The sequence below is a fragment of the Carya illinoinensis genome, chromosome 3, assembly GCF_018687715.1.
Source record: "Carya illinoinensis cultivar Pawnee chromosome 3, C.illinoinensisPawnee_v1, whole genome shotgun sequence".
In the NCBI taxonomy this organism is placed as follows: domain Eukaryota; kingdom Viridiplantae; phylum Streptophyta; class Magnoliopsida; order Fagales; family Juglandaceae; genus Carya; species Carya illinoinensis.
Genome location: NC_056754.1, coordinates 13,349,398 through 13,361,622, shown reverse-complemented (window position 1 = coordinate 13,361,622; position 12,225 = coordinate 13,349,398). Strand labels below are relative to the sequence as shown.

The 12,225-nt window shown below is 34.2% G+C and overlaps 2 protein-coding genes across 2 annotated transcripts; one reads left to right on the top strand and one right to left on the bottom strand.

Moving 5' to 3' along the window:
• Positions 1–2,238: 2,238 nt before the first annotated feature.
• Positions 2,239–6,240, top strand: LOC122303346 (amino-acid permease BAT1 homolog). The gene is made up of 7 exons (XM_043115100.1): positions 2,239–2,486; positions 2,682–2,864; positions 3,393–3,512; positions 3,618–3,809; positions 4,802–5,107; positions 5,281–5,463; positions 5,628–6,240. The coding sequence occupies exons 1-7, from the start codon at positions 2,406–2,408 to the stop codon at positions 6,117–6,119; spliced, it is 1,557 nt and encodes a 518-aa protein (XP_042971034.1). The 5' UTR covers positions 2,239–2,405; the 3' UTR covers positions 6,120–6,240.
• LOC122303345 (lipase-like PAD4) lies at positions 6,213–11,263 on the bottom strand. The gene is made up of 4 exons (XM_043115099.1): positions 11,046–11,263; positions 10,610–10,943; positions 7,499–8,203; positions 6,213–7,121 (listed from the first exon to the last, which is right to left on the bottom strand). Exons 1-4 carry the CDS (start codon positions 11,063–11,065, stop codon positions 6,306–6,308), a joined length of 1,875 nt encoding a protein of 624 aa, XP_042971033.1. The 5' UTR covers positions 11,066–11,263; the 3' UTR covers positions 6,213–6,305.
• Between the last annotated feature and the right edge of the window lie 962 nt (positions 11,264–12,225).

The following is a 12,225-nucleotide window of genomic DNA, read 5'->3' as shown; positions in this document are numbered from 1 at the left end:
TGGATTTAAGCCCCTCTTGAAATGCATGTGTATATATGACCATCTAAAGAAAAAAAAAAAAATTACCCTTGCTGATTAAAATGCAGTATTTGAAGGTTTTCGTGGAGGCTGAATCTCAAGTTCCTAGACCTCAGGTTAGAGCCACACTTCGCCTTGGATCATAAACATATTCTGTCAACGCAAACAAGGGTAATCTTTCTGAGCAATTGATTTCAATGAAAGAGAAAAGAATGAGCATACTGAAGGAATTCATCACCAAACATAATGCTTCTAATGATGTTCCTAATGAACTTGTTGAAAGCTCTTTAGAGGAGGATACCGAAACCATCGAGAAGACCCATGTGAAGTCAAAGAAGACGAAATTAACATAATTATTCCTTTCCCCTCCTTGGTTTAAAACCCCAAGAGACAAATGGGATGCCTCCTCCATTGTGTTAGAACTGTCTTGAACAATATCTTGAAATAGTTAGTACATTAGATGTCATGTAAGATGAAGTGTTTATGTCCTTTTCTATTTGACTTCTCTATTCTTAAAGACTGCTTGTCACAGAATCTTTGTTCAAGTAGTTTGGCCATGTAAATCCTAACCACAGAGGAACCGGAGCTATTTTTTTGTGTTTACCCAACTTTGAGGCAAAAGACTCAAGCCAGCAGTTGGTGTTCACAGCAAGACGACAGTTTGTCGCCGGAATTAACAGCCGGTCTCAATGCAAATTTCCTCTGGAATTGCATCAGTTGTATAAATTTTCTTATATAAAATTAGTATATAGATCTAACAGTTTTGATTTGATTGAGAATAATAATATCATGGCTTATCGATCGTGCTTAGTCATTATCAAGTGCTATAGTTGCATTTCTTGAATTGACTCTTTCTTGATGGGCTTGAAAGGAGATTTCCTAATAAAATAAATAAAATATCTACTTAAGATCCAGAAAATCTGGAACATCACCTGTTTGACCAATTGAACGGGGAAAAAGGGGGTAATCAAAGAACAAGGAAAGGGGATTCATACGACAAAAGAGAAGATGTCAACGGATTCGAGCTATTAAACGCAATCGTGCTTTTTTTATTTAATAAAATAAAAATAAATGAGACAAAGTTCTTCTCTCATAAAATACAATATTTTAAAATTAAAAATATTATTTTTCGTTTAAGTTATAAATATATATATATTTTAAATAGAATTTATTATTAAAAAATAATTTTTTTTAATATAAATTTCATATTTATCCATAATTTTCAAATGAAATATACGAAATTCGTATATTCTAATATCGTAAATAATATTTTTTAAAAAAATAAAAAAATAATATTTATAATTTTAAAATAAACGTTCTTACACTTTTAAAAAAAATAAATCCAAAAATTATATATTTTTTTAATAATAATTCTTTTATTAAATAAAATATACGAATATACATAACTATGTTTAACATTTCTTATAATTAAAATTGAGAAGAACGAGATTCTTTTGGCTAAATTTAGAGAGAGAGAGAGGATGTGAATGATCTAACGGAAAACAGTATCGCGTAGTCGGTCCTCGTTTTGTGGAGGAGCCGAAAATGAATGATCGAATTGTCAATCGTCCAAACGAGTAAAGTGAAAACGCACTTGGGCTGGAATATAGACACCTGCAAAACAAAGTATGAAAGCGCTGAAAAGCATATCGTCGGCGGGAAATATCGTGGGAAAGTAATGTTGGTTATGTTAATTAGTTGGACAAAATATTTACTTATTTTTAATAAAATATCATGACTAAATATTATTTTTTCTATACTATTTAACGTCCATATATAACATATTATATATATTTTCATTTTCATTTTATTAAATTAATTAAATTATTTTATTCATTATCCATATGTCTAAAGAAAAGAAATAGAAAAGCATGAATGATGTACAGCCTCTAATATAAAAAGGTCAATGCTATGTTCACATAGGATTCTTACCGATAATCCTCACGGATCATGCTTTTTTTTTTTTTTAACATTTTTTAAAAGTATTTAAAAAAATTTTAAAAATTAAAAAAAATCATTAATTCATTTAAAAATAATAAAAGTAAAAATAAAATAAAATGCATTTCGGTAAAAATTTTGGGTCAAAAATATCTGTGGAAATAGTATTTCTCATATAAAAATGATGAGCAGGAAATTAAAAACTATTTAATGCAGTTTCTTGGACGGAACAAAAAATGACATTTCAAAAAAGATTGCTATAGGTTTTGCTGACACGCATCCTAACCGCAACCAGAATATACAAAGGTTTTATAGTTGAAGAGTCAACAATCTCTCCTCCTTTTGTGACTTCTCTAACGATCCAATTCCATATCACGTTTCCAGTTTCATGTTCGAGCTCTCATTTACCAAGTGATATCGTTCATTTCTTGAGGTACGACCTGCTGGAAATGTCGCAAATCCCAGACATGGATTCCGGGGAGAAGCGGCTCAATGAGCTGGGTTACAAGCAAGAACTCAGAAGAGAAATGGTGATTCTTTGTTCGATATTTCTTGCTGCTCTGTTTGTGGTTTCTCTCGAGTCTCCACAATGTTCCTGTATCATCGTATATATTTTATTCTTTCTCGTTGTTTGATTATATAAAATCATCTACTTTTTCTTGCTGATGGCGGTTGTTTTTTCTTTTTTTTTTTTCAATTTTCCTTTCTCGTTTAATTTGATGCAGACTTTGTTCAAAACACTTGCAATATCGTTTTCGACGATGACCCTTTTTACAGGGATTACTCCACTGTTTGGTTCAAGCCTTCAATATGCAGGTCCAGCAAGTCTTGTGTGGGGTTGGGTGGTAGTAACGTTCTTCACCTGGTTTGTTGGATTTGCGATGGCTGAGATCTGTTCCTCTTTCCCGGTTTGTACCTTTCCAGTTTCCATTTTCCCATGTTTTTTCTTATCATTAATAATAATATTGTCGATCCTCTGTCATCCAGTTTTTCCAATATTGAGCATATTTACACTGGAGTTCTGAAAACCATGAAAGTACTAATGAACATGACTTGGTTTCGACTAAAAACTGCGCAGAAGTTAAATAGCTTTCCTGTCTTCATTACAAGAGAATAGCTGTCCAAGATATGATCTTTACTGAGCGAAAAATAACCATTTTGCTTTTATTACACTGGCTACTGGCTAATGGAACTGAAGAGTGGTGATCAATTTTCAGAGCCCCAAACAACTTATGAAAGTTTTACCTTCTCTGAAAATAATGATAGCAATTAAACCAGTACTTCTTTTCTGGCTCGTTAATATCTCAACCTAATATCTATCCTGGTCCCAATCACCATCACACATAGAGGCAACTATTTCCTTGCTAAGGGCTTTGAAATTTGAATGCTTCTTGCTGAGATTTTGTCACTGACTCTCTTGCTTGTATATTAAACAGACTACTGGTTCTCTTTACTTCTGGGCTGCTCATTTAGCTGGACCAAAATGGGGTCCATTTGCATCATGGTGTTGTGCTTGGCTCGAGACCATAGGGCTCATTGCAGGCATAGGCACACAGGTACTTTCTTATCTTTATTTTATAAACTTCATTTTTTATTATTCTTATTTTTGTTATGAGAAACTGCAATCAGATTTCTAACTTTATTTTTTAACTTGCTGCAAGGCTTATGCAGGATCACAAACACTGCAGAGTATCATTTTATTATGCACTGGAACAAATAAGGATGGGGGATATCTTGCTCCAAAATGGCTGTTCTTATGCATGTACATAGGCCTGACTATCATTTGGGCATTTCTCAACACTTTTGCATTAGAAGTGATTGCCTTCATCGACATAATCTCAATATGGTGGCAGGTATACAATCTAGATAGGCTTGCTTGTATGCCTGTTACTGTCTTTTTCATGGGTGCAATGTTATAAAATCCCTTTCGCATCAACAGCTTCCAAATGCTAGTTCCTTTCCTCCCTTTTTCCCAACAACTCAAATGGACCATTACATATGCTCCTTTGCCTACTTGTTGATGGTGTAATATTGTAGTAGTAATTTTTAAGTTTTGCAGGAGATGTATCAAATTGAGAAGCAATTATGTGAAATTCTGTCTGCAATGCATGAAAACAATACAGTAATTGGAATTTTAATAAAAATCATTCCATTTTATCGCACAGCAGTTAAGCTGAATACATTCTCTACAATAGTGCCATTACCAGAATGAGAAAAAGAAAAAGGAAAGAAATATGAAATAATCAAAGTGGAAAAATGGCCATAAGCCAAAGTGATAAGGCACTTAAAGTTTGTGTAGGGAGAATCCTATAATTTTCTTATCTTCTTTTCATATTAAAAAGTTTCAGCAATTAGTGATGATTCGTAGTTGTAATGTATACCAGTCATCAACTGATCAATCAGGGACTGTTGCAGTGGTCTATATATGTAGAACACATCCTCAGTCCTTCGGTTGGCACATTAAGACTCTCTCTGTTTGGTTTTTGAAGATGGGAGGGAATGGAATCTTTGAGTTATCTGAAAGGGGAATAGTATTAAGTTTCTAAGTTTTTTTCTAGGATTTTATTTTCCAACTGTCTTCAATGTGGCAAAGTTAAGCATTACTAATGTATGGAGTTATAAATGAGAAACTCTAGTCTTATAGATGTCTCTTCTTCTCGTTCCTTTCAGTATTCCTACAAAGGAATCATATGAAATTTAAAATGAGGTCATAAGAATTCTTAAACAAGGAGACATGGAGAAGCGTTACCTCCCGAACCTAGTCTTTCAAGCTCTATATCAGCTCTTGGATTAAAGTAATATGTCAAAAATATATTCCAGTTTTAATTAGAATCCTCTTTTTCAGGTTATTGGAGGAACAGTTATTGTCATAATGCTTCCCTTGGTAGCACTGACTACACAATCTGCCTCATATGTGTTCACACATTTTGAAACGGCACCTAAATTGACTGGAATATCAAGCAAACCTTATGCTGTTATTCTATCTTTTCTTGTCAGTCAGTACTCACTCTATGGATATGATGCCGCAGCTCATCTAACTGAAGAAACCAAAGGTGCAGACAAGAATGGTCCTATTGCAATTCTGTCTAGCATTGGGATCATTTCTGTATTTGGATGGGCATACATTTTGTCCCTTATGTTCAGCATTCAGGTATATGCTATGATGACTAATTTTCTTCTTCGATTTTAGTAGCAAAATATGCTCACTTCTGATATGACTAACAGTGATCCCTCACACTGTGTATTTTTAAGTGATATTTCATTTTTCCGTATTAGATATCAGGGTATTGCCTAACATGATATGCTTTGCAAATTTTCACTCAGGATTTTAGCTACTTGTATGATCCAAGCAACGAGACTGCTGGAACATTCGTACCGGCTCAAATACTCTATGATGCATTCCATGGGAGATATCAAAGTGGTACTGGAGCTATCATTTTACTATTTATCATATGGGGTTCATTCTTCTTCGGTGGGCTTTCCATCACAACCAGTGCTGCCAGAGTTGTAAGTGGCTAACATTTTCTTGCTTAACTATTATGTGCATCAGGAAGGGTGGGATCTTAGGGGAATGAGGGTTCATTGTCTTGGTTAAACCGTGTGTGTGTGTGTATGCACATGCGTGCGTGCGTGTTTCTGCACACCATTGCACTAAACTGTGACATTTTCAGGTATATGCTTTATCAAGAGATCAAGGAATTCCCTTCTCATCCATATGGAGAAAAGTGCACCCTAAGCGTAAAGTTCCTTCAAATGCTGTGTGGCTCTGTGCAGCCATCTGCATTCTTCTTGGACTCCCAATCTTAAAAGTCAATGTCGTCTTCACTGCCATTACATCTATATGTACGATTGGCTGGGTTGGGGGTTATGCAGTTCCAATCTTCGCAAGAATGGTTATGGCAGAAAAGAATTTCAAACCCGGGCCATTTTACCTGGGCAAAGCTAGTAGGCCAATTTGCGTGGTTGCCTTTTTGTGGATCTGTTATACCTGTTCAGTCTTTCTCTTGCCAACTTACTACCCAATTACTTGGAATACTTTCAACTATGCACCAGTGGCATTGGGTGCAGGTTTGGCTCTAATAATGCTTTGGTGGATGTTGGATGCAAGACACTGGTTTAAGGGACCTGTTAGGAATATTGATGGCCAGAATGGGAAGGTTTGACTTCTGTCAAATGTTGGACTGTTTTCGGTCCTGGGAACTTATTGTTATCTTTTTTACATGTTTCTAATCACATTTTCTTTATTTGACCAAAAATAGAATAACAACATTTCTGGAATACCAATGCATAATAGTTTACATCAAAATAAACACAAGTCGTTTACAGAAGATACAGTAATAACCATTGTTTCAAAATGCACTAGAAGGGCCATGGAGTATAGACTGGGGAGATAGCACCTTTGATTTCAGTGCTCTGTATTCCACCATCCACAAACTATAGCTTGAATTCTTTGCCAGAACGTCTACAGAGACCTGCTTACTCTCCACCAACTCTCTTGCATACGTTTCAAATGCCTCGATATTCTCCCACAAGAAAGAAGCTTTTCTCATATCGCTTTCACTTTTAACATTCTCAAGCCACTCCCTTGCTTCCTCCACCCTCGCCCAAAAGCATGAATCTTGAGTCAAGCCCGCGAATTTGCTCCTGTTATTGTTTACACCCTCACCAGAATTTCTCTCTCTCTCGTTCCACCACCTATCGAAAATCTCGTACCTCCTCTCCCTTCCATGCTTCAAGTAATGGCCCTGGTCAAGATGCCTACGTTTCCCATAGTATTCTGCAATATCCAGAGGCTCGACCAGGAGTTTGTAGGACTGGGAAGCATTGACCCATTTGGCTCGCCGATTAAAATCATGAGGAAGTTGGTTGGTGTCCAGCATAGAGATAACAGCGTCCCAGAACTTGGAAAGCTTGATCCGGTTCATGTTTACCCTGGGCTCCCTTTTTGAGTTTGATATTGATCCCCACAGCTTGAAGCAATCGTAGTACCCCATTTGATCTTCAGACTTGTCGCAAAATGCTTTATACCATTCTATCTCAGCCCTGTAAGGTGCATATTTTGATAGGCGAATAGCCAGCTCCGCACTCTTCAGGGATGGTGTGCGATCCATCCGTCTCGGCCTAGGCATCTTTAGGCAGTCCTTAGCAGGTCCGGCAACTGATTGCTATAGGTAAAATGATGCAGAAAATAGTTTAGGTATACCACCTCATTGCAGACATGATCCTGTTGAGCTCTATGAAAATGGTGGAGATTGTTGTGTTATTGAGAAAGTGATTAGGCCTTTTGAGCTGAAGTGAAAATTACAACTACAGGCCGAACTCACAGTTTGTGATGTTTTCCCTTTGATTGTATGTTTAGTGAATGAAAAACTTCGTATATTTTCAAAAAATTTGAGATATAGTTTGTATCGAATTTTGTGACAATGGATAGGCAAAAGCAACTCCTGGCTATATATCTATCCCGAATTGGGATTGATAAAGCTATATATTTTGCTGTTTCTCAAAACAAAGCTACTGAATTGGGATTGATAGAATGCAATACCTCTATCCCTAAGGATTGCAACGCCGAAGCAACCCCTGCTTCATAGCTTGACTCAGGAAGATCCGCTTGCATGAAGCCTCTCTGGTTCATGAACTGCACAGAAAGTTTTCCAACATAATCTCCGTAGTTGAGATGATCCTCAATACTACTACTTGGAGTACTGTTGATAAGCATCAAATGCATCATCTTGGAAACAGAAACAGCATTATCCACACAAATTGCTCCCTCCTCGGAACAAAACAAGTAGCTTCCCAAGGGCCAGAACAAACTCGTCTCTTCTCCTGCCTGGGCTAACACTCCCAGATGAAACAAGACAAAGCGAAAGAGCTCAGCTTTATCTTCGTTGCTCAATTGGGCAGGCGTGCCGAAGTGTGGAGTCATCATCATGGACAAGTGCCAATATTGCAGAAGGAAATGCAGGAGAGGAGTGAGGGATGCTAGAGGAGCAAACAGCAGTCTCGGCATGATGTCGTGCTTTGAGACTACGTGACAGAAGTTGCCACCCCATCTTTCTCGCAGGATGGCTCGGGAAAGGGAACCGTTGCCAAGCAATGGAGAGCCAAATGTAATGCACAGAACTGTTGAAGGAGAGGACACAGATTGGAGGTAAGAGAGGAGCCAGAGAGTGCAGAGAGATGCAGTTGTTCCTCCCATGGAATGGCCTGTCACGATAATTGACTTGCTTTTCTCCATTAGTGCCGAAATCTGGTTGCATATGTTTGAACTTAATTAGTTTGTTATTTTTAAGCATCAATAATCATGCAATAACTATATATATGAAAGAATTGAACAACTTTTTTTATTTTCTGTAAAATTAACTGACTTTTTCTAATAGGTTGGCATAATGTGTTACTAATAACTAAATTTACATTGTAATTTGTAAATAAAAATATATTAACATCACTTTACATAAATACACTCATTTAAAAACATAGTTGTAAAAATGATTGTTCATGTATTGTTACTCTTAGCAAATTGCTTACAAACTTTTTCAGAGTATCCATTGACTATTATCTTATGACGAATGATAATTGCAGTCATGATTGCATAAGTGTCATGTAATCATTTTGAAAAAAAAATGAATAAATATAGAATCCACATTAAAAAAAATTAATTAATTTTTTAATAGCAGACTATACTCTTTTTCAAAATGATTGTATAATATTTATACATCTCACGACTATACGTAGCATTGCTTATAAGCACTATATTTAATAAATAAATAAATAAACGATTAATGGGAATGAACCAAAAGAAGAATTTAAACCTTATCTTTGTGGAATATAGTAATTCTCATGTTATAGAAATTGATGACAAAAAATATATATAAATTGAATTAAGCAATAATGGGTATTCAAAATTTCAAATTGCATGACTTGATTTGGTCCAAAATGCGTGCAGGTTGGCCTCTTGGTCAATCAAAACTCAAGTGGATATTTTCTTTTCTTATTACCAGAATTTCCTAGTCCGGTCTTGAAAATAATTGAGGCATCGAATAAAAAATACAAAACAATTAGAATTAATTACTTTCTATGAGCGGACCAGACAATTAGGGTAATCCACAGAGTGATCACGAAAACCAAACACTGCTTACTATGTTTTAAAAAAAAAAAAATTATAACTATATTATAAGTGGGACCAATTAATTTATATATATATATATATATATATTATATGTGACAATTCCTTCCTTTGTTGTTAATGCTGAAGTCTATGCTGTCTTCATTAGAGCTGGACCAAAAATTAAAATTGGACTTCTCATCCGGCCCACAACTTTGAATATATATATATATATTTATATAGACAATAACAATTAGAAGACTAGTATTATCTAAAAAAACAAAAAAAGACTAGCAACATGGTAAAAGAGACATACGTACAATTAATTAATTAAGAGTTTTGTTTCATATAATTATTTTTGTGTATTTGTAATTGGTCAAAATAGTTATTTTATATTAAAAATGATATAATCAATCACATCAATACAATGTATAAAAAATACATAAAAATGACTGCATATAAAATTTTTGATTAATTAATACAAAAAATTATTATTCCTTAATATTGATCTCTAAATTTACCTTAATATTGTTAAGTCAAGACGACCCAAGAAAAGTTTGGCGCTTTTAATTTTGTCCGAATTTATTATTATTTTTATAAAGAGATCCATATGTTTGTATTTCTTTGACTTGATCGAGGCTTGAATTTGACCCACGGGCACCAACTACCAAGTTGAGCTTTACTTCCCATGCAACTACAATTCAAAAGAGCCAATCAAATGGTAGCTGTGCATCAGTCTTTAACAGGGTCTTTTCATATACATTTTTATTTTATTTTATTTTATATATATTTATAAAGAGATTTGTGGGTGGAAGTAAGCTTAGCGATCGAGACTTCGTTAAATTTTTTAATATAATTACTAGCTAGCTACTTAACTCCCTTTTTAAACTTCTTCCATCAGCCACCCTAATTACCAGCCTTAATTAAGTTTGCGTGCTGAATTAAGTTAAAATGAATTAAATTTTTTATAAATAGTAATAAATTAAGATTGTGGAGTGAATTTTATATAATCCACTTAAGATAAATTTGGATATTAAGATAAATTTAAATTTATTTATAGAAAATTAAAAATGGTTGTGATAGATTTTTACGTATAAAGAAATTTTGAGTTAAGAGTTAAGTATTTTGATATTAAACTCAGTTTAAAATTAGATTAAACTGAGTTAATTTCAATTGAATCTAAGTTAAACTTATCAATTTCCTAAAAAATTAGCAAGACTCTGAACAACAACGTCGTGGGACAAACAAAAAGTAAAATACAAAGACATATTAATTTTATTCTTATGGACAAGTTAAGATTAAGAATTTCTTGTCACATATATTTGTTAAATCTAATTAACTATTATTTTCATTAATTTATGTTATCACACCGTTATAATTTATTATATGCTAAATATTTCCAAGATGATCATAATTAAAGTGCGGTGATGATCTCAACGTAAAATAAATACCAGTACATCAAACCTCAAATAGAGTACTCAAATCATGACGATCAAACCAAAGAACTGATGCTAATTTTCCTTTCAAGTCGATCTGAAATTAATTACGTACCTGGTCTTTGAAACTTGGAGAATTATGCATAGACAGAAAGATATGCAGCATCCCTGCATGCACCATGGCTGGCTCCTGGCCTCCATTGTGGCGGTGCAGTTGAGAGAACATGGTCCCGTTGCCAGCGCTCTCCAATGGAACCAAGTTTCTCCAGCTGGGTTCCGAGCTTCCAGGCATCTGGATGCCGGAAAAAGCAATATACCCTACATCTGCAACTTGCTCCGTTACAAAACTGCCTTGCGCAGTGGTGTTGGCGATGCTGCATAGCCTCCATGACTCCGGTAGCAATGGCTTGGAAGCCAAGAAAGTAGCCAGCACCTCGCTGGTCTCGAACCTGCAGACATGATACTTAATTTCAGCCAGGGAGTAATATTATTATAATTAAGTTTTCAAGAGCAAGTTTCTTGTTCAAATTAATGCCGATCGAGTAACTTACGATGAAGCTTCGGCATCCATGGATCGGACGACTAGTTCTTCTTCTTCTTCTTGATCTTTCTTACGTTTCAAAGGTTTGGAGTCTGCAGTGTGAAAGAAAACCGAGTCTGCAGTGTGAATTTCAAATGGTGGGGTCTTGAAATAGAAAGCAGGCTTTGTTGCCTGGAAAGGGGGATTGATTCTCTTTCTTGTTCTTATATCACGATCAAAAACTAAGCAGCTTATATCACGCAATTGTTGAGGGAAATAAAATAAAGAAAGATTTTATTCAGTAATCCTCCACTACATATCTGAGAAAAATAAATAAATAAATGTGTGTGATATAAAATTCATGTTGAATATGAGAATTCTAAAATAAGACAATAAAAAGGAATTAACAAATAAGTACATAATGAGTCGTGTAGCACGATAAATTCTATCGAGAAGCTCATATATCTTCTTTTTTTAAATACATTTTTTTATATTTTTAAACATTTTTTAAAAATAATTCACAATAATATCTTTAAAAATACTTACTCAATTACTAAATAAAAAATATATAGCAATAATTCATCGGATATATTCTTGGTGAGTTTAGCTTTTTTCTTATATAATATTTGTCAAGTTTCTAAAGGCATCGATCATAGTAGGTTTGGCGCGCAAGTAGGATAAGATACAAAATTTTCATTTCATCATTATAATATTTTTTAAATTTTCATATAAAATATAATAAATAATTTAACTTTTTAAATCTCAATTTAATTTTTTTAAATTTTAAAATAATAAAAAAATAATATTATTAAAAAAATAATATTTTAAATTTTTATCTAAAATAAAAATTAATAATAATAAATTTATCTCACCGTCCAAATCCATCCTAGCGAAGGGAAGTACTCCAGCTTGGACTTTGAAATGCCGCGTGATCAGACGGAGAGTGATCGTATTCGTGGGTCAATACTCAATATTGTTTGGTCCTTTACGACTATATATAACATATCAATATCAGTATGTACTGTATATATATATGGACCCACGCATGAGATGACACGGTTACGTTTTACATGGGAGTTGAATATATAATGTGAACATGATGAAAAGAAGTACTGAAAATCAGTCATCATGCTTTTCTAATATTAATTATATGAACAAATATTTCCTCCGAGGGTGTGGTCCAATTACAAATTAATATATAATATGACTTA